The following is a 22208-nucleotide window of genomic DNA, read 5'->3' on the forward strand; positions in this document are numbered from 1 at the left end:
CAATTAATTTAACAAGCATTAATCAAGTTTGACTACAAAAGAGTCAATTTTTTTGGTCTGTGTTTGCCTCTTCAAGAAGCATTATCACTATGTAGGACTAGATTCAATTTAGGTTAAGCATTTATTAAAAGCCAACCTCTGTGCTATACCTTCTGATAGGTGTTGGAGATGCAAAGACAAAAAAGAAACATCTTTGCTCTCAAAAAGTTTTTATTTTTTGCTTTGTGTTGCAAGGGGTAAGGAAAGAGGTCATTCCACTCACTGAAACTGTCATGTAGACATTAATTTTGTTTGGAAAAGGAAGGATTGCATCAAACTATTTTGCATGTAGATCTCAGTCATGAAGTTAAAACATGGAGAGGTAGGTGTGCTAGATTGTATCCTCTTAAGGACAAATTGTGATGTCCTCTTTAGTTATAAGACCATTATTAATGGAGAATAGTTTTATTTTGCAGATATGCTAAAGCTAAAATAACCATGAGTTTGTTTGGAATACTGAAAATAATACATCTGATAAAAATGCATAAAAAAGGAAGACAATATGGCACTGATGAGGTCGCACTTTTGTTCTGAAAGGGGATTACATATTTATTTGTCTTTTTAAAATGTCTGTTTTCAGGTACTTTGTAACTTACTCAAAAATACTTTGGAATGAGATTTTTTCCACTCAGGGGAGATTATCTAGGAATGTTGATTTCAAGCAAAAATATACTTTAAGAAACCAACAAGATTGTCTAATTCTGTTGTTGTTGTTTTAAAGCCAGGTAATTAAAAAATGACAAGACATTCAGTCTTTATTCAACCTTATGCTTTATATAATTCTGATAGGTTTGGGTCCTTGGTTAGATTGGAAGAAACTTGGTTTTGAAAGGGCAGAATTTAAAAAATTGTGATATTCTAAATGGTACTACATTTCTTGAAGAATATTATAGATTTGCAATTAAAGATTTAGAAACTGTCTCTGCTAACTATTTCTTTTTTTCTTTTTCTTTTCTCCACCTGGGTTTCTTTAATTGAAAGAACTGTGTAATGTTTGGGTTAGCTTTCTGGAGGTCCTTTGGGCGGGCCTTGGTTTCAGTAGGATAGAGACCACGAGATTGGGGGATATCAGTGAAAAGACTTGGGAGATGGAAGATGGTGTGAGAGGAATAGCAAAAAGACTTATGCTGCCTGATTTTATGTTATAATACATATAAAGGCTTAAAAAGTTCTAGGAAGTGGCCAGACTGTAAAAGGCTTTAAAAGCTAAAAAGAGTATAATTCTAGAGATAGTGGGAGAGAGACTTGAGTCTACTGAGTGGGTAGAGGGGGTAAAATTGACAGAATGGCACTTGAGAAAGATTACTTTTGGCAGATGAGTAGGTGGTAGTTTAGAAGATTGGAGTGGAAAGACACTTGAGGAAGGAGACCAACCAGAAGGCTAGTACAATAGTCTGGATATAAAGTGAAGAGGTTCTTTACCTGAGTGGTGACATCAAAGGAAAGGAGATATATGTAAGAGATATTATTAAAGTAGAATCTGATTGAATAAGAATGATGAGAGAGAACGAAGAATTAAAGATGACACTGAGGTGGCAAGACTGGGTGCCTTCAATTATTAATAGGAAAATTAGGGAAAGGGGAAAGTTTGGGCGTAGATATAATGAGTTATTCTTTGGACATGTTGAGTTTCAGGTATCTACTAGATATGTATTTTGAGAGGGCCAATAGACAGCTGGTGATATGACCGTATGACAAGAGAAATTAGAACTGGATAAATAGATTTGAAAATCATCTGCATAGGATGAATACAGAGAGGACTGGTGAGACTTGCATGAACTGATGCTAAGTGAAATGAGCAGAACCAGGAGATCATTATATACCTCAACAATGATACTGTTTGAGGATGTATTCTGATGGAAGTGGATCTCTTCGATAAAGAGAGCTAATTCAGTTTCAATTGATAAAGGATGGACAGAAGCAGCTACACCCAAAGAAAGAACACTGGGAAATGAATATAAACTGCTTGCATTTTTGTTTTTCTTCCCGGGTTATTTTTACCTTCTGACTCCAATTCTCCCTGTGCAACAAGAGAACTGTTCGGTTCTACACACATATATTGTATCTAGGATATACTGTAACCTATTCAACATGTAAAGGACTGCTTGCCATCTGGGGGACGGGGTGGAGGGAGGGAGGGGAAAAATCGGAACAGAAGTGAGTGCAAGGAATAATGCTGTAAAAAATTACTCTGGCATGGGTTCTATCAATAAAAAGTTATTAAAAAAAAGAAAATCATCGGCATAGATTATGATAATTGAACCTATAAGAATTGATGAGAACATTAAATGTCATAGTGTAGCTAGTAAAGAGAATATCTCCATGTTAGAACCTTGGAAGAACTAAACTCACATTTAGTAGATGTCACCTGGATGAAAAACTAGTAAAGGAAACAAGAAATGTGAGGAATACTAGGAAAGAGCAGTATAGGAATGTGTTGAAGCAAGCTTGAACTGTCTTACAAGGGGCAACTGGTAAATTTTTAGTGTGAGGTTACATGTTAGAAATTGATGAACTATAAATCAGATCCCAATTTATAGTTTTATTGATTGTCTAGATTTAATAAAGTGATAGAGAAAATGTTAATTTTCTCAGATTAAGTTTAAAAGCGTGTCATGTAAATTTTTTTCTCCCAAAGAACTGGTTTTTAGGTATAGGCTAGAATATCTGTGGGCAGTGTTACCAAAAAACAAACAAACAAACAAACAAACTTAGAAAGGAGAGAACATTCCAAGAAAAAGAATGATGAACAATGTAAGAAGCTGTCAGAGACTGTGGGAATGTCATGAAGGATAAAGGTTGAGAAGTCCTATAAATTGGGAAATTATGACATTATTATAGCAACTTTGGAGAGCAATTTCAGTTGAATAATAGGATCAGAAGCATGATTATACTCAATATAGGATTGAGTGAGAGGAGAGGATGTAGAAGCACTGATTGTAAACAATCTTGGAAAATTTTTGCATCTAGAAGGCATGATCTATAGACTGATTCAATCAGCAAATGCTTGTCCTTTGTTTCTTTGTCCTGAAAGAGAAATATGATCAAAGTCAAGACTGATTAAGAATTCAAATTCATTTGTAAAATCTTCTGGAGAAGGATTATCTCATAAAACATCAAGAAAAAGTTAAGAAAAAACATTTAGTCTGGTAAAAAAAAATAAGTCTAATCAAAGAGTAAATCCAACCATCCCAAAAATTTACTAGCTGGGTGAACCTGGACAAGTCACTTAACTCTGTGATTAGAGAAGGAAATGGCAAACTGTTCCAGTATATTTGGCAAAAAAACTCTAAATGGAGTCATGAAAGGTTGAACATGATTTAAATAACTGAACAACTAACAGCAACAACAACAACATATTATCCTAAAAGTTTCTAAGGATGAAAATGGAAGGACAACAGAAAAAAATTAGAAAATAAATGTCAAACTGATAAATCATTCTATTAGTAACAATGGATCTGTGATAATAAAAAGAAATAACATTTTTATGCCTTTAAGGTTTGCAAGCACACATCTTTTACCTACTTTTATTTGATCCTCATAAAACCTTGTTTTTGTGAAGTATCTATTATTAATTTCCTCATTATGCAGTTGAGGAAACTTTTCCCAGCATCACACACAGTTAATAAGTGTCTGAGATTCCAACTCTGGTTCTCATGGCTTGAAATCCAGAAATTTATTCACTTTCCTATCTCATGATGACACTTGGGCTTTTAAAAATCATAGTTTCTATTGTACTCCAGGAGGAATTAGAAAGGACATTTAAAAAATGGGAAGAGCAGATGTATATAGTGTACAGAGGTTGGACCTCCTCTGTATTATAAGAGAATGTTAATGCACAATCTAACTACATGTTAGAAGTGATGTAATATTGAAGGCAATGAAGGATTGATGATGCATAGAGGAAGTCTGAGCTGGAGGTGTTGTAACTTTGAAAACAATGAGGGATTGATTCCAAGATATTTGAAACATTTTCAGTTTTAACTATTCCCTCTATGTATTCTATATCCAGCTTTGACCTATTTTCAGACCCCCATAAATCCTTTTCTACAAGATACATTCCCCCTGAATATACTGCTAGCACCTCAAACTTATTATTTCACTACAAAATCCATTATCTTTCTCCCCACATCTGGTCTTGCAGACTTTCTGTCAGTGATACTGCCCCATAGTAACTTTCCCAGTTAGAAACCTTGATGCTATTTCTAATCCCCCTTCTTTCAGCTCTTATATCTAATCAGTTGCCACATCCTGTCAAATTTTTCCTCCAAAATATCCCTTGCACTTGTCTTCTTCCATATGCTTCCAATGCTACTACCCCAGTATGAGATCTCATTTAGCATTGTAACTACCTCCTAAGAGATCTTTCTGTCTCCACATGGTTCTCTTTCTGATCAGCCCCTTAAAATGCTTCTATCTTCAAAGATTTTTTTTTTATTATTTCTTTATTTTATTAGCTTCACAATTTCCTGGCATTTTAGTTTTCCAGAAGTCTGATGCCATATTATCATTCTGGTCTTATCTCCTGTAATTCCCTGCCATGCAAGCTACTTCCAGTCAAACTGAATCATCCACTGTTCCTCTCAACATACCCCATGCTTTCCCGCTGTTACCCACATGATTTCCTACGCCTGCATTGTCTTCCCTCTTCCTTCACTTATTAATTTCTCCACATTCTCAGCTCAAATGTCTCATCCTCTCTGAAGATTCTCCTGATCCCACCTATCATGAATGACTTTCCTCCGTTTTTCCATGTCACATTGTTCTGCACATTTCTAATTTGTTCATGGTTACTCTTTTTTTTTTTTTTTTTTTTTTGTATTATAGTTTTCTGGACATAAGTCTTATCCTCTCAATAGTCTTTAAGTTTCACGAAGACAGGAAGTTTAAACATTAAGGTTAAACTTAAATCTTGTATCTAAATCCCATTAGAATGTAACAGTTTTATAGTTAATCAAAGGGATTATCTATCTAACCTAAAGGGATAATTCTGCTTTTTGTCTTTGTATCTTCATTGCTTAGTGCAAGAGCAGGAATTGGCTTGATTGCTCCCTAATTTTACCTTTCTCACACAATAATTTCTTAACAATGTTTATTCAAATGAAAATGATAAAAAGCCATCTTGCACTGAAAGTCCTGGAAAACTCAGGTGTTTTACAACTATAAGTCAGTCATAGGCTCTTTAGCCTTCAGTAAGGTATTTTGTACTTCTATAAGAAAATATTGTGGTTGTTCTTCAGGTGCCAAACCATGCTCACTATAAGGAATAAGGAAGGCCATTTTAAAATCTCCTGTAAAAATTATTTTTTAGTCCATCTTCTGGGCCAGGAGGGTCTTACTCCTTGGTATATAACGTATATAGTTGATGCAGTTAGGTAGTACAGTGACCCTGAAGACCTGAGTTCAAAATTGGCTTTGGATACAAGCTTTGTGACCCTTGGCTAGTCACTTATACCTGACTGTCCAAAAAAGTATATTGTTATTAGATCTTGAGGATCAGAATTGTTATACAAGATTAGGGCACTAGTTTAATTGCTAATGAATTAAGTTTTATACATCATAAAATTAGAAATGTAAGGGACCTTAAAGGTTATCTAGTACAAATCTTTTATTTTATAAATGAGAAAACTGAGGCAAAGAGTGGTTAAATGAGTTGCGCAAAGTTGTACACATAATAAGTAAGAGAGACAAATTTTAACCTAGGTCACCTTGAGATACTTGTAATGTTTCTGAGTATATTATATCTCCACTGAGTCTTTTGTAGTACTCCTGGATATAAGATAATAGAATAATCTAATAGAATTTAAAAAACAGTTACTGGTAAAAGCAGCTAGGTGATGTACTCCTGTGTTTACTCCTGTGTGTAACTAGAACTGGCACATGAGCAGTATGCATCAGTATGCTCAGTGAATGCAAATTCCCATGTGGAAGAGGTTGGGGAACCTGGGGATGTTCCAATTGCAAGTAGTATTCAGGGCAGCTTTAAAATGAGCTTCCCAGTGCATAATCCCTTGCAGTTTCAGAGCTTTTTACCAACTAATTTTAGCCCTGGAAAAGATAATCTCATTCATAATTTTTTTCTTTCCTAACTCAGTGATATCTCCTATATTGTTTTCCTTTAGAGGGCACTGAGAAACCAGTCTTGACAGCACAACCATGCCAGCCTTGGGAGAAGCTACAGAATTCTAGATGTGTTTGTAAAATGCCATATGAATGTGGGTAAGCTGTGTCTCTGCTCATATAACAGTTTTGCCTAAGTCAAGTCGGATGACATTGGAAAGACTTCAATCTTAAATAAGACAACTTTGCCAGCACGGATCTAAGTTGCTGGTTTTTGTTTACATTGCAGTACATTTGGTACTCTGTCCAGAATTTGCCTGAGTCACTAGAGTTGTCAATTTTATTTATATATAATATTATTTTTAGCCTTCGTGAAATCCTGAGAAATAGCTGATTAGCCCTTTGCTTGGGAAAATGAAGCAAGATGATAAAATGATCACCTGAGGATTTAGAGGTTTAAGGGATAATTAAAACTGCAATTCCCTTGAGATGTAAACTCTCAAAATAATAGTTACAGAAAACTAAATAAAGGCTTTTCTATTTTGTTTTTATGCTTACTCTTTTTAAAATAAAATATTTCCCAGATAGAAAGCCTGAATTTTATTTTACATAAAGTTAGATAGAATTAGATAACTTGCACAGTGAAAAAATAATTCAATTAATTCAAGAAATATATATTAAATTCCTATTGTCTATGTGTTACTTTACAAAATGGTGAGTGATGATGGTAGGGAGATAACAGATTTTATGTTTAGTAGTAGAAATGAGAAAAATTCACAAACAACTGTAATATGAATTAAACTATAACAATTACATAGAAGACATACAAAGAACCAGGGGAGATAACTAATGACATTTACAATAGTGCTTACACATTACTTTACATGGATAATTACTCTGTGAAGTAGTTAGTATTATCATATTTATTTTAATATAGATGGAAACTGAAGTTGAAAAGGTTGAGTTACATGCCCTGGGTCACACAGCTAGTAAACATCTGTGGTGGGATTAAAATTCAAGTCTTTCTGACTTCTAAAACATTGTTCTATCATTAGTCCATCCTGCTTCTCTGAGGACTTTGAATAGCTACCATCTATATAAATTTAAAAATTATAAAAGCAGGAGTGGGGAATCTTTTTTCCTTTCCTTTCCTTTCCTTTGCCTTCTTTTCCCTTTCCTTTTCTCTTCCTTCCCTTTCCCTTTCCCTTTCCTTTCTCCTTTTCCTTTCTTTTTCTTTTTCCTTTTCCTTTTTCCTTTCATTTTCCCTTTTTCTTTTCCCCTTTCTTCCTGCCTGCCTTCCTGCCTGCCTTCCTTCCTTCCTTCCTTCCTTCCTTCCTTCCTTCCTTCCTTCCTTCCTTTCTCATTTAGATATTTATAACATCATTTTCGGGACATACAAATTTATCAACTTATAGAGCTCAAGCAGTGGGAGGTTGTTGTACTTAGCTTTCAGCTCATCATCACCAGAAATTTGCTTAGGAAATGATTTCATGGCCCTTATATGGTCCGCAGGCCAGCCGTTCCCCACCCTGTAAGGTCTGCAAAATGCTTTGTATATACTATGTCGTTTGATCCTTAAAAATGACCTTTGTGAGATTGGTGTTATTATTATTCCCAATTTATAGATGACGAAATTGAATATAAGCGGGACTAAATGACTTGACCAGGATCACACAAATAAAACGAATTCAAGGCAGATTGAAGATAGATCTTCTTGACCCCAAGTAAAACACTCCACTCACTGTGCCACCTGACTGATTCAAGAAACGTTTAGTTCTGACATGGAAGTTTTCATGGAGAAGGAAACATATATAGTGGGTCTTAAAGGATGACAAGAACCTCAACAAATAATGAGATTATAGATTATGGGGAATCTATTCAAGGCATTAGGTTAGGAGTGGGAGAACTATAGAAGCCAAGAACCAAAGGTAGGGAAAGCAGGACAAAATTATTGAATAGCAAGGAGTCCAGTTCAACCAGAACATAGTATATAGAAAAATTAGGCTAGAAGGCTGGAAAGATACTTTGGAGCCCATATTGTAGAGCCTAGGAGATAGGCTAAGGAACAAGAACTTTATTTGCAGAGGAAGCATCACTGAAGACTTTTGGGCAAGGGTGACTCAATTAGGCAATTTCAAATAAGGGTACATGGGTACCCTATCAACTGCACACACTCTAGTTTGGAATGCTCAAATTCTGATAAATGATTCATGTTAGTCAAACTCACAGGAGACATTTTGGTAAACATGATTCAAGTTTATTAATTTACAAGAAGATATATAATTGTCAGCTATCTAGCATCTTGCACATATGAAATTGAAAAATGGTCCACATATTTATGTTAAAATGGACAGTTAAATGGATTGGGAGTTTCCTCCCAGTAATGAAATCCACTTAGTAACAACTGATTGCTGAAATTTTTATATCACTTTAAGGTTTATAAAACATTTTACATACATAAAGGAGGATAACCTCCTTGATTTTCTTTGTAATGACCTGTGAGACATGAAGTAAAAATAAATTATCTTTGTTTTATAACTGAAAAACTGAAAAATATATCACTATATAAGTAATATAGTTAGAATTTGAACTTAGACCCACTGAATCTAAATCTGATAAATTGAACTAAAATCATAAAATTGTTTAGTAAATATAAAACCACAGTAAATATCACCTAATCATGCTAAATAATGTTTTCCTCTAGCTGGGGTGCTCTGGTGAATCACCTTTATCTATTTGATGATTCTACCTGCCAAGTAGACTAGGTATTAATGCTATTTGATCAGAGCAACATCTCTAGTAAATTTTTTACTTCTTGCTCCAGAAAGAACATTGTCTACTCAGGCTGAATTTGATTAAAATGCTAAAGTGCTTGGAAATGTAATGGGAACTTATCTGAGAAGGTATATAATGTAAATAATTAAATTGATAATGTCAGATTGCATGTATTTTAAATCTATATACAATGATATGGCATCATGAACAAAATGTAATAAATAAACAATTTTAGGTGGAACTCCTTCCCTCCTTTTTTCCCGTTCGTTTGGGAAGTATAAGGCTTTAAAAAAAGACCCAGTTTATTTATCTACTGATCTTCTTTCCATCTTTTGGGGGAGAGCTGGTTTGTGGAGAAGAGGAGAGAGAGAAATAATTTTTATTTTTATGGATATTTGTAAAATCAAAGCACTTTTCTCTACTAGATAGCTAGCGCAAGAATTTTTTTTTATTATTATTATAGCTTTTTATTTACAAGTTATATGCATGGGTAATTTTACAGCATTGACAATTGCCAAATCTTTTGTTCCAATTTTTTCCCTCCTTCCCCCACCCTCTCCCCCAGATGGCAGATTAACCAATACATGTTAAATATGTTAAAGTATAAATTAAATACAAAATAAGTATACATGTCCAAACAGTTATTTTGCTGTACAAAAAGAATCGGACTCTGAAATAGTATACAATTAGCCTGTAGCACAAGAATTTTTAAACCTTGGTTTGTGAATGAGGACAATAAAGCTCAGGAAGGGACAAGGATTTGTGCAATTTAATAACAAGTATGTAAGTACTGGTAATCAAACCTAGATTTTCTTATGGCAAATTCACCCATACCAGACTGCCTCTTAATGCTGATGACTTGCACCTTACCATTCAAATTTTCCAGTGTCTATGTGATCCCAAAACATACAAAACTGACAGGGAACATAAACAGATTCTATTGTGCATTAATTTTAAATATATTTTAAAATTTTATTTTAAAAGGGCAAGTAGGTGGTACAGTAGATAGAGCACTAGGCCCAGAATTTGGAAGATTTATCATCATGAATTCAATTCTTCCCTCAGATATTCACTAGCTGGGTGACCCTGGGTAACTCACTTAATGCTGTTTGCCTTGGTGCCCTCACCTGGGTAAATGAGTTGGATAAGGAAATGGTAAACCACTCAAGTATTTCTGTCAAGAAAACTCCCAAAAGAGTTATGAAAAATCAGATGTGACTGAACAATAACTATTTTGAAAGTCATATATGTATAGAATTTTTTGTTTTAGTTTTTTTTTAGTTATTAGGTTGGATTATAATTTTAGAATCAGATTTCCCTAAGAAGTAGTATTCTCTATTCTTATTCTTATTCTTAATGATGTTGATGATAGTTGATATGTCTTGTTAGTGTCTCAGAAAGTTAATTATTATTTGAGAAAAATTATTTTGATTGGGGAAAAAATAAATTTAGCCAGCAGTGGTGTGTTGAGAGTCTTTTCTCTCCTCTCTTTTCCTCTCAACATTTTGTATCCTATTTTACAAACAGCAAAATCTGTGTGCAATATATGATGTATATATGGAATGCAGCCAGATTCAAGGAGAGTTAACTCTCTGTAAATTCTCTGTTGTCTCTTACCCACTCCAGACATATCCTGGTTCTGCTAATTATTATCCACTTGACCTTGGTTAAGTTATTTAAATTTACTGAGCTTCAGTTTCCTTATTTATAAAATAAACTCTTAGATAAGATGCCTTTAGCTTCTTCCTTCAGGTTGCTTTAAATCCCGTAATACCAAGAGATTGAAATAACTGGAGTTGATAGTTCTTTTGATTTCTAAAAATTGGAATAGTCATTTTATTATTGGTTGATTACATGGCTTTCTGAGTTGACACACTGACAATGGAAAACACCATCAAATAGTTGATTTGGTGATAACATACACAGGCTTTATGTCCTGGGAAGATCCCTGAGATGCAAATTGGATCTGTGATTTCATTGGCATAAGGAATTCCTCAGTGAGGAAACTTAGCAATTTGGGTCAGGACCTTCTCTGCAACTGGAGAGTTTCCTACACTACTAGAGGAAGCTAGGTTTCTCAGTGAACAGTGTACTGGACTTGGAACCAAGACAATTTGAGTTTGAAACTCATCATAAATGCTTATTAGCTGTGGCCCCAAAAGGACACCATTTTTCTCATTTTCAAAGTTTCCTCATCTGCAAAGTAAAGCATCTACTTCCCAGGTTGTGGGGAGAATCAAATTATATGATACAAGTAAAATCATAATGTTAGTTATGTTCAATATCTATTATTACTAGGAAACTTGTACAGGGATCACATAGATAGTGTGCTTCAGAAGCAGAATTTGAGCTTTGTTCCAAAGTTTGGGTCCAAAATGTCATACTCTCTTTTCCATACTGGAGATAACATGGTTTAATATATTTAAGTGATATGACAATCTTTAATGTATTACAAAAAAGTATATTAGTTCCAACTTTATTTCGTATTAATCATGGTTTGCTTTGATCGATTTTGCTCCTTACTGCTTCTCCCCCTTCCTAATTCATTTAGATTATCTTCAGCCTTTTATTTATAGACACGATGTGAGTTTTCATATAATTTCAACATGACACTCAGATGCTGATAACAAAGCAGCTTTGCAAAATCCCGGCCCTTTCAGCAGAGCTGAGTAGTTCTATTTAATATGTTTAATAAACAGATTAAAGGTTAGATACTAAGACTTGTTTCCATCATTCAAAGAACTCCAAGTGAATTTTGCTTTCAGGTAAAAAAGAAAGTATTTGAGCTAAATTAAAACACATACAGACCATGAATTTAGTCTTTTCCCATACCCTTGGATGTGAAAAGTGCTTTAGAAACTCTAGTTTCATGAATAAATTGAGTATTTCCATACTCCTGTCTAAAATACCTTATTTATCTAGCTTTGTCAGGGAATAAGATGCTCCATATAAATGAATTTTCCAGGTAACCCTTTAAGTATCTGAGCTATTTTGGAGCAGTTGTTTTGAATGTAAATATTTCTAAATAATATTGTATACTCCCCTGACTTCTTTAATAGTGAATCCTATACTTTGATCTTTTCATATTGACTTATTACCATCTTTATTACTAAATCTTATTAAGCTATACTGAAAAAAATATTACTCATAAGGTATCTAAAGAGATACCTAGGGCTGCTTGTTTCTACACTATAGTGTCCTAGCCGGCTGTATCTCTTTTTTTTTTTTTTTTGGTCAGGCCATGAAAGCTATTATTTTTTATTTGCTTGTGCTTGCCTCTAAGAGCAGTTTCTGCAATCCCAGTGTCCTTTGCTCCTTCATTTTGCTTCTAATTCTCTGTGTAAAGGGAGCCTAATTAATCACAGTTTAAAAAAACAAAACTGTATATAATGAAGTATGAATATATTCAGAGTAAGATCCTCAAGTCTTGTGGCACCTATATTGACAGTCAGCTCAAAGGCCTTTTTTGCTTCCTTTCTGATTATCAATTATATTCTGGATAGTTGAAATATTTGGATGTCACTTCTGTATAACTGAGAAACATTTGTACTTAAAAAAACCTTTGGTTTAGAAACCACTGTCTTTTCTTCATTGGTGAGACTTTTGAAGGGATATAAAACCACCGTGTCAATTAATTTCTCCTCTTTCTATATATCACAATATTAATACAAATTAAACTCAGAATGAGAGTAATTAACAGAGGACAGAAAACTTTCAGACTAACTGTTTCTTGTTCACTTAGCTTTTTTTCCCCAATTAATCAAAATCTACTTTCTTGCCCGTCTGCATCTCCTCTGCACCTCATTGAAAAAGGAAGAAAAATAAAGTCTTTATTAAAAAAAATATGAATAGTCAAGCAAAACAAATTCTGGCATTGGACATAACCAAGTAGATATAGTTAGATATAGATATTGGTATGAATATATGGATACTCATACATATGTGGGTATAAATATATATGTGTATATATTATTTGTATGTATTTATGTATCTATACCCAAATATATATATATATATATATATATATATACTTATTTGTATGTATTTATGTATCTATACCCAAATATACACACACACACACACACACACACACACACACACATATATATATATAATATCTTAATTTGCACTCAAGCCCTTTGGAATTGTGGTTGTTTATTGCTTTAATCATATTCCTTAAGTTGTTTGTTTTTACAATATTGTTGCTATTGTGTAAATTATTCTCTTCTGCACACTTTTCTCTCTATCAGTTCATATCTCTTTCAGATTTCTCTGAAATTATCTACTTATCATTTCTATTAGTATTCTTTTCTATTATAGCACAGTAGTATTCAATTACAGTTTTATATACAGTCTCAAACTCAAACAAGTTATATAACTTATTCAGCTTTTACCCTGTTGATGTTTACAACCTCAGTTTTTAATTTTTTACCAATGCACAAGAATTGCTACAAATAATTTTGTATATATGAATCCTTCTCCCCTTTTAAATTCCTTTTGGAGTACAGATCTAGTAGTGGTATTGCTAGGTCAGAATATATACGCAGCTTAATAACTTTTGGGGACATAGTTCCAAATTGTCTTCCAGTATGACCAAATCAATTCACAGTTCCACCAAAAAACAGTACTTTAATGTACTTGTTTTCCCATAATCCCTCCGACATTTGTCATTTTCCTTTTTTTGTCAAGTTTGCAATCTGATTGAATATGAGGTAAAACCTAAGAAATGTTTTTAATGTGAATAACAAATTTTCAATAGTCTTTGATTGCCAGGTTAATCCTCAAACTTATATTTCAGTATTTTCTTTAATTGTTGTCAGTACAGCTAAGAATAACTGTTACTTAGCATGTAATCAATGGAAAGCCTCAGAGATGGTCATGAAAGAAATGTGAGAGGAAACTAGTAACATAATGTATGATGAATCTAGATTTTCTGGCTTTGTAGAACCTAATTGCATCTTCTTTGGGGGTTAGGAAGCATTTGCATTCATTGTGGAGAAAATTCTTTCATATTTGTTTAGTTGAATTCACTGAAGATTTCCCCCTATTATCAACATGTATATAGTCTGTACACCTGTGAGAATTCTAACAGCTAATATTTTAAAGTTGTTCAGGTCTACCTGATAGGGATGTTGCTTGTTTTATCATTTGTTCTGTGAAGTGGAGCATTTTCCAAGTAACAATTTACTCCAAGTCATGAGATTTGTTCTAGATTAGGCTCAGACTTTTTCTTGTAATAATAGTTTTTATTTTACAAAATACATGTAAAGATAGTTTTCAATAGTCACCCTTGCAAAACCTTGGGTTCCAGATTTTTCTCCCTCTCTCTCTTTTCCATCCCTCCCCTAGATAGCAAGTAATCCAATATAAGTTAAATATGTGCAATTCTTCTAAACATTTCCACATTTATCATGCTGAACATTAAAAATCAGATCAAAAAGGAAAAAAAGTGAGAAAAAACAAGCAATCAAACAACAACAACAACAACAACAAAAGTGAAAATACTATGTTATGACCCACTTTCAGTACCCACAGTCCTATCTCTAGTTTTTAGATGGCTCTCTTCATCACAAGTCTGTTGGAATTGGCCTGAATTACCCCATTGCCGAAAAAAAAGGCCAAGTCCGTCACAGTTGATCATCATATAATCTTATTGCTGTATAGAATGTTTCTTGGTTCTACTCATTTCACTTAGCATCAGTTCATGCAAGCATCTCCACGCCATTCTGAAATCCAGGCTTAAAGACTTAAGGAGAGAAATTCCATAATTTTTGTTTAAGAAACTTTAAGAAAAACAACTTGGTGTAGGGGAAAGAGGTGACTTCTGAGTCAAGAAATCTTTGTTCTGTCTTGCTACTGACATTCTCTTTGATCAAGTCATTTTTTGTGGCCAATTACTTAACTTCTCATCTAAGTTGCAGAATCACCCTAGAGATGCTTCTGCTTTGTAGTCCTTCCTTCTAATGAGTGAATCCCTAACTTGGATCATCATTTCATAAAGTGTTCAGTCCATGTTCATTTTGCTTCCTGTTGGTCTCCTCACTCTTCAGACTTTTCTACCTTCTCCCCAGAAACCTTGATCTTTCCTCATTTCTTTTCCATTTCCTTTTTTCATTGTTGTCTTCTTCCATCAGAATGTAAGTTCTTTGAGAAATTCTTCCATCAGAATGTAAGTTCTTTGAGAAATTGTCTTTTTAGTTTGTATTTATCAATCAAAGTGCAGATTAGCACAGATCTTCTTAAACTTTTCAGTCCCGTGTGGGGTCATGTAATTTAGGGCTCACAAAATTATGATTTACTATCATTAAATGTTTGATCTGTTACCTATTTTATACATTAATATATCCTGGGTCATATTAAATATCTTGAGTAAAAAGGAGTCTTGAATAGAAAATGTTTAAAAAATTAAGAAATGTTGAATAAGCCCTTAATAAATGTTCTTCCTCCTTGTTCACTTGGTAGAAAAAATTCATTCTTTGTATTTTTAGCTCTTGAGTTTGGCATAGTTTCTGGAACATACTTGATATAGGATTTAATAAATACTTGTTGATATATGGAAAAATATAATTCATTCTATTTTTTCAGACCTTCTTTGGATATTTGTGCCCAAGATGGGAGAACAAAAAGGATTGTGGCTTTGACAGTTTGCAAGCTGCATGTACTTGAGTGTATGGGGAGAAGTTATACTCCTACTAATAGCGGAAGCTGTACTCTACCTGCTCTAGCTGAAAGAACATGTGGTACATGTTCTGTATGGGAAAAATGCAATGGTAAGAGAAATGCTACACATATAATTGTAAGAATAATTACTAGTAATAATAATTTTTGTGTTTTTTGCCTGGCATATAATAGGTACTTAATAAACCAGTGAACAAGCATTTAGTAAGTGCCTACCATGTTTCAGGGGTATGCAAGGTGGGGATGCAATGGGGATGCAAGGAAAGGCAAAAGACAGTCCTTGATTTCAAGGAGCTAACAGTCTAATGAAGAGACAACATTCAAACATCTATTTTCAAACAAGGTATCTCTTTCTATACTCACATCTCACATGTATGTCATACATAAAAATTGTATATTATCAGTGGAAAAAGGTGTTTGTATTAAAAGAGATAAAGAAAGGATTCTTCTAGAAGGTAAGCTGACATTTGAAGGAAGCCAGCAAAGTCAGGAGGTAGAGAATAAGGAGGGAGAAAATTCCAGACATGAGGGACAGTCGGTGAAAATGCCTAAAGTTGGGAAATATGGAGTATCTTGTTTGAGAAGAAGCAGAGAGACCAGTGTTACTGGATCATAAAGTACATGGTAGTGGTGATGGGGGCAATAGTATAAGCAGTAAAACAGTGGAAGGAGTCAGGTTTTAGAGGGCTTTTTTTTTTTTTGGAGAAGGCTTTAAAAGACTATATTTGAACCTGAGGCAATAGATAATCACTAGAATTGCCTAAATAGGGTCAAAATTGTGCTTTTGGAAGATCAATTTGAATGGAAGACAGATTGAAGTGGGGAGGGGGGCTTGATGCAGGGAGTGTAATTCAGATATGAGGGGATGAAGGTCTCAGAGGAGAGAAAAGGTATATATACAAAGATTTAGAAATAGCAGGACTTGGTAACTGATTGGATATGGGGGATAAATGCTTGGAATCGATGATATTAGTATGAATACAATTTACAATCCTAGAGTTTTCTAGGTTTTTACAATAGAGGTTCAAAGAATCTTCCTAAGGATTTGGGGGATCCTTCTGAGTCCTTTCTAACTTTGACCAGTCTTTTAGTCTAGCCTAGTTCTATTATCTTCTCTGTATCACTGTCAAAATTTTACTCAGGGATGACTTGCTGAATTTCAGCCAATATTTTCCCATTTGGAGAAGTCCATGGCTGCTTGCCTCACAGGGACAAGGGCTACTTATGTGGTGCTCCCAAAGTCACTGCAGCTGATGTGTTGATATTTTCATCCCCTGAGGTGTGGGAATAGTCTCTCTCCTATATAAGACCTCTTCAGGGAGACTTGTCCATTGGATTTCAAGGGAAAACATCAAAGGGAAAAACATCCCTGGTTTGGAACTATTATGGGAAATATAGACTATTTCCCCAAATGTATTAACTTCTTTCTCATTTCCCTCTGGACCTTTATAATTTCGGTTTTATGGGATTCTACATCATAGACTAAATGTAATGGTGGAAGTGGGTCTATTTAATGTTCTGCTTTCCCCATCTATCTATTTGAATATGAATAGTAAAGAACTGGAAAGAATACCAGCATAGAATTCCAACCAATAAAATGACTGGCATTGGCCCCACTGCACATTTCGTCTTAGAAAAGTAAAGGAACATTAATTTTCTAGTGCTTCATCCAGGAGCAAATCTCTAAATCACCAAATCTCTGGCTTTTGGAGACAAATGTTTCCAATTTGTGATTAATCCCTTACTACTTTTTTCCAGCTCAGACAAATAAATGTGTGTGCCGAGAATCAGCAGCAAATTGTGTGGAAGGAGGACTCAACATTTGCGTGGAAGTGGATGGTAGTGAGCAGACCATGACTGAATGTGAGGCTGGTGTCCTCAGGTGCCAAGGTGTTAGCATCTCAATTATCAGCATAAAGTCCTGTGGTGCAAAGAGCAAATAGGTGCCATGGACTTGCTTGATACTTAGCCTGAGAATTCTCCAAATCTTTTCTGTATCTGTTTATTTGGGGTGGCCTTTTAGACTTAGAGCTACATTCCTGCTTTTCTTGCCTATTTTTTTCTCCCTGCTTTCATCCTACTCATAGATATATCATAAATATTTCATTCTCTAAAATATGTTTCATGGACTCTTTATTTTCACTTCACAACAGAAGATATTAATTAATCAATCAATCAAGTAAACATTTATTAAACACTTATTATATACCAGATACTATGTGAAGTTCTGAGAAATCAAAACAGGCAAAACCAATTTCTGATCTCAAGGAGCTTACATCCTAATGGGTAGACAAATCTATATCAATCGGTACATTCAAAAATATATGCAAGTAAAGAAATTAATCTTAGAGGAGAAATGAAGAATTATTCCATTCCCTGCCCCCAGAGAGTTTATATTCTACTGGGGACAAACTGTTTACATACCACTGATAAAACACATTATGTAAATTGGTCAGGAAAATAACAACCCACGACTGCTTGATTTAGACAGATGGAAACTGATGAAGAAACTTGACTGCCAAAAAAAAAAAAAGTATAATTATTCCTCTTCAACACAGCAAACTTGCTTCCCAATTTACCTTATTTAATCAAACATAGATTCTCTTCTTGTCAGGGAGCCTAAAGAATTGAAAGATCAGAGTATTATGTACTTTATCATAATGAAAGGAGGTACCTTTCAGTTTTTTAAATGATTACAAACACATTTAAATCAATGTCAATTTTTCAAACAACCATTTTATTAATCTTTTCTTATGTGCCAGATCTTCTTTCAAGTACTGGGGATACAAAGACAAAAGCAAGGCAGTGCCTGTTCTCAAGAAATTTACATGAGGAAGACAAAATTTACATGTGTAGATGCATTTAAAACACACATAAGGCAGATGCAAGGTAACCTTGAAGTTGTTGTTCACTTATATCTTATTCTTTGTGATTCCATTGGGGTTTTCTTGGCAAAGATGTTGGAGCAGTTTGACATTTCCTTCTCCAACTCATTGTACTGATGAGGAAACTGAGGCAAACAGGGTTAAGTGACTTGCCCAGGGTCACACAGCTAGTGAGTGAGGTCAGATTTGAACTCAGAAAGATGAGTCTTCCTGACTCCTGGCCTGGCACTCTGTACATTGTGCCACCTACCTACCCTCAGGTTCCCTTGACAGGGAAGGCACTAATTGCTTGGTGGACCTAGCAATGCCTGATTAAGAATTTTCTCAGAGAGTTGTTTCTTTATTATTCCTCTCTTAATGAGGATCAAAATGGGAGCCCTTTTATCCATAATGTAGAGGACATTCATGCATTTTGGAAAGACTGAATAAGTTTCTCAAAGTAGCATGTTCCCAAATGCTGTTTATTTTCTCCTGATGTATGCATATTCCTATCCTTTTCATAGACTTTGAGGCAAATTTGTTGGAAGATTTTGTTCTGTCCATCTTTTTCTATTTTTTTCTTTCTCATCTTCAGCATGGAAACAAAGTAGGTGGGGATAGTGGATTGAGTAGCATTAAAATAATATAAAATGTGATTTACACACACACAATTCTATTCTTTTGTTGTTGATAAATTGCAACAAAACTGCCATAGTTCTTAACTGTAATTATTTTAAAACTTGATGAAAGACAAAGTTCTTTAGTGTTGTTTAATTAGTCCTCTGAAAGGTTTACTTTCACAGGAGGTTATGTATGTGTATTTAATACATTCTTATTTTAAATTTTACATGAAATCAAATTTTTTTTTAAAAAAGAAACACTTTTAGGGGACAGCTAGATAGCACAGTGGGTAGAGCACCAGCCCTGAAGTCAGGAGGACTTGAGTTCAAATCCAGCCTCAGACACTTAATACTGCCTAGCTGTGTGACCTTGAGCAAGTCACTTAACTCCAATTACCTCAGCAAAAAAGAAAAATAAAGAAACACTTTTATTGATATATTTTTATTTTCCTATTAGTCTCCCCTCTCCCTTATGCTTCCTTTGAAACAAGAAAAAAAAAGTTAAGCAAAATGAATCACTTGTAAGTGAAAGCATGAGTGATATTCCAAACCTGTTCATTTAAAGGGGGAGAAGAGGCTATATTTCCTCATTTCTTTTATGAGGTCAAGATTGGTCATTATAATTATTATATTTAGTTTGGTTTTAATATTCCTTTAATTTATATTATAATCACAATGCATCTTGTTTTCCTGATTCTGCTTATTTTGCCCTGCCTTAGTTAATTTCTCTTTATGTTTCTCTGAATTATTCATTTAGCATTTTTATTATAATAATGTTACATCTCATTCACATTCAGTTTTTTCTCAGATATTTCCAAATCAATGGATACTCACTTTGATTCTAATGCTTCACTACCACAAAAACTGATGACACCTATTGTTTGGTAAATTTGAGGTTTTTTCTTGTACTTAACCTCTAATAGGAGCATTGCCATACAGGCTAGATTGAGGTAGCCTAAAATATGTTGTGATGTTCTCTGAGACTTGGTTGGCTCAAGGACTAAAAGCTCAAACTCTGGATAACACTTCCTCATTATCTGGATATGGAGCAGCCACAAAGATCTGGAATAGCTAAGATGCTTAGCCAGTGATTGCATAGGAGAGGTTCATTCAATTTAGTCAACCCAAAGGATTCTCAATTTCTTTTCTCATTGCTAAATAAATTTGATGAGTAATGTATGAGTGCCTCATTTTGTTACAGGATCAAACTTAAAAACTACTAGGGTACTGAGCTGAGTCAGGCTCAGCTCAGAACAACCTACTTGGAAGTTTTTATTCCCAAGACCAGGATCTTTGAGTGGAAAGTTATAAATAATTGATTTACTTTTCTTACATAAGTCCAAATTGTTTTTCAGAATGGTTGGACCAAACAGTTCACCAATAGTTTGCCTATCTTCACATAATTCTTCTAACATTGATTTTTCTTTCATAATCTTTGCCAGTTTATTGGGCATTAAGTGAAAGTCTAAACATGTTTTATTTTCATTATTCTTATTATTAGTGATTTGGAATAATTCATCAAGGATTGCTTAATAGTTTGCAATTCTGAAAATTCTTTGTTCTTATCCTTAGACCAATTGCTGATTCTTTGAAAGCCATTAAAAGTTTCTATGAGATTGAGCTTTTCTTTCTTGCAGGAATTGTACTGTCACTTTGGTTTTAAAAGTCCATCATTATCACTGAAAAGCATATGTAATTCTGCTGAAAATGTAATTTGAGTATTAATGTAGTTTATTGAAGCTTTTGTTATTTCTTATTTGTATAGAAACTTTGTTAAATGTGATATAATAATGATATTTTTTCTTATCTGCTTAAGCATCATCTCTTTGTCCTTATAATTTAGAAGCTTGAAAATTACATGCCTTCATGAATTTAATTTTGAGTTCTTTTGCATAGAGTGGACAAACTGATATTCCTAAAACAACAACCCTTCCATTTCCTTCTCTTCATCAAAACATTTTAATTCTTTAAAAAAACAAGAGATAACCTAAGGACATCTTTTTGGATATGCTGCATTGCTAGCAATCACTTACTTAGAAAACACTTGCTATTTACTGGGGATTTAAATAAAAGAATGAAACAATCTCTATTCTTAAAAAGTTTACATTTTAACAGAGAAGATGAGCACAAGTTAATATGGGCAGAATAAATATAAAAAATATTAAAAACAAATAAATATAAAGAACTTAAATATATGATAAAGAAAGTAGACACTACTAGGTGAGATCAGAAAGTCTTCATGGTAAAGGCAGTATTTAAGATGAATCTTGAAAAGGGATGGAATTCTTTTACACCTATGTGAGGAGAATGTATGTTCCAGTCATAGAGAATGACGATGCAAGAACTTTGAAGTACCAAGGAAATGAGAAGAAGACCACTGGTTCATTGAGTGGACTGCTTGAAGTAGATTTATGGGAAGATGTAGCTAAAAGATACAAAGGATATGTATCTGCATTATTGGAGAAAATAGTAACATTGATGAGATCTCAGAACTATTAAGAGTATTGAAACATATTTAAAGAAAATGATTTTCTAAAAAAATTAGTGTGTCACTAAACAATTTAAGTGATTCCATTTCCCTCTCCCTACTTAATTTTCCTCGTTTATAAAAGAGGGAGTTGCTCTTCTCAACTCAATTGATAGGATCCCTGAAGACCCCAAATTTACAAAACACAAAGGAGAAATTAAGGAGTACTTCTACAACTTCAAAACAATTTGTGAGTGTTTTTTAATCAACTTGGGGGGATTTTGGGGATTTGGTCATTATATGAAGGCAACTGATATTGTCCAGTTTGTTTTATTGATGAAGATTGATTGAGAAGATCATTGAGAGGATCAATTATTTCCTTTGGGATTATACATAAAAAAAAGCAATTCATTCTAGTGTTGTGGAACTTCTACTGAGGAGCAATTTTAAAAATTAAAGCTTTTTATTTTCAAAACATATGCATGGATAATTTTTCAACATTGACCTTGCAAAACCTTGTGTTCCAAATTTTCCCCCTTCTCCCCATCCCCTTCCCTAGATGGCAAGTAATCTAATATATGTTAAACATGTTAAAATATATGTTAAATCCAATATATGTATACATACTTATACAATTACTTTGCTACACAAGAAAAATCAGATCAAAAAAGAAAAAAATAAGAAAGAAAACAAAATGCAAACAAA

At 33.9% G+C, this 22208-nt stretch overlaps 1 protein-coding gene across 1 annotated transcript in view; it reads left to right on the forward strand.

Moving 5' to 3' along the window:
* C7 (complement C7) overlaps positions 1–17668 on the forward strand; it is a 61563-nt gene extending 43895 nt beyond the window's left edge. The window contains exons 16-18 of the mRNA XM_051990331.1: positions 6162–6258; positions 15460–15644; positions 17311–17668. Coding sequence (XP_051846291.1) covers positions 6162–6258; positions 15460–15644; positions 17311–17495 — 467 coding nt within the window. The 3' untranslated portion in view covers positions 17496–17668. The remainder of the gene's footprint in view (positions 1–6161; positions 6259–15459; positions 15645–17310) is intronic.
* The last annotated feature ends 4540 nt before the right edge of the window (positions 17669–22208 follow it).

The sequence above is a fragment of the Antechinus flavipes genome, chromosome 1, assembly GCF_016432865.1.
Source record: "Antechinus flavipes isolate AdamAnt ecotype Samford, QLD, Australia chromosome 1, AdamAnt_v2, whole genome shotgun sequence".
NCBI classification, from domain to species: Eukaryota; Metazoa; Chordata; class Mammalia; order Dasyuromorphia; family Dasyuridae; genus Antechinus; species Antechinus flavipes.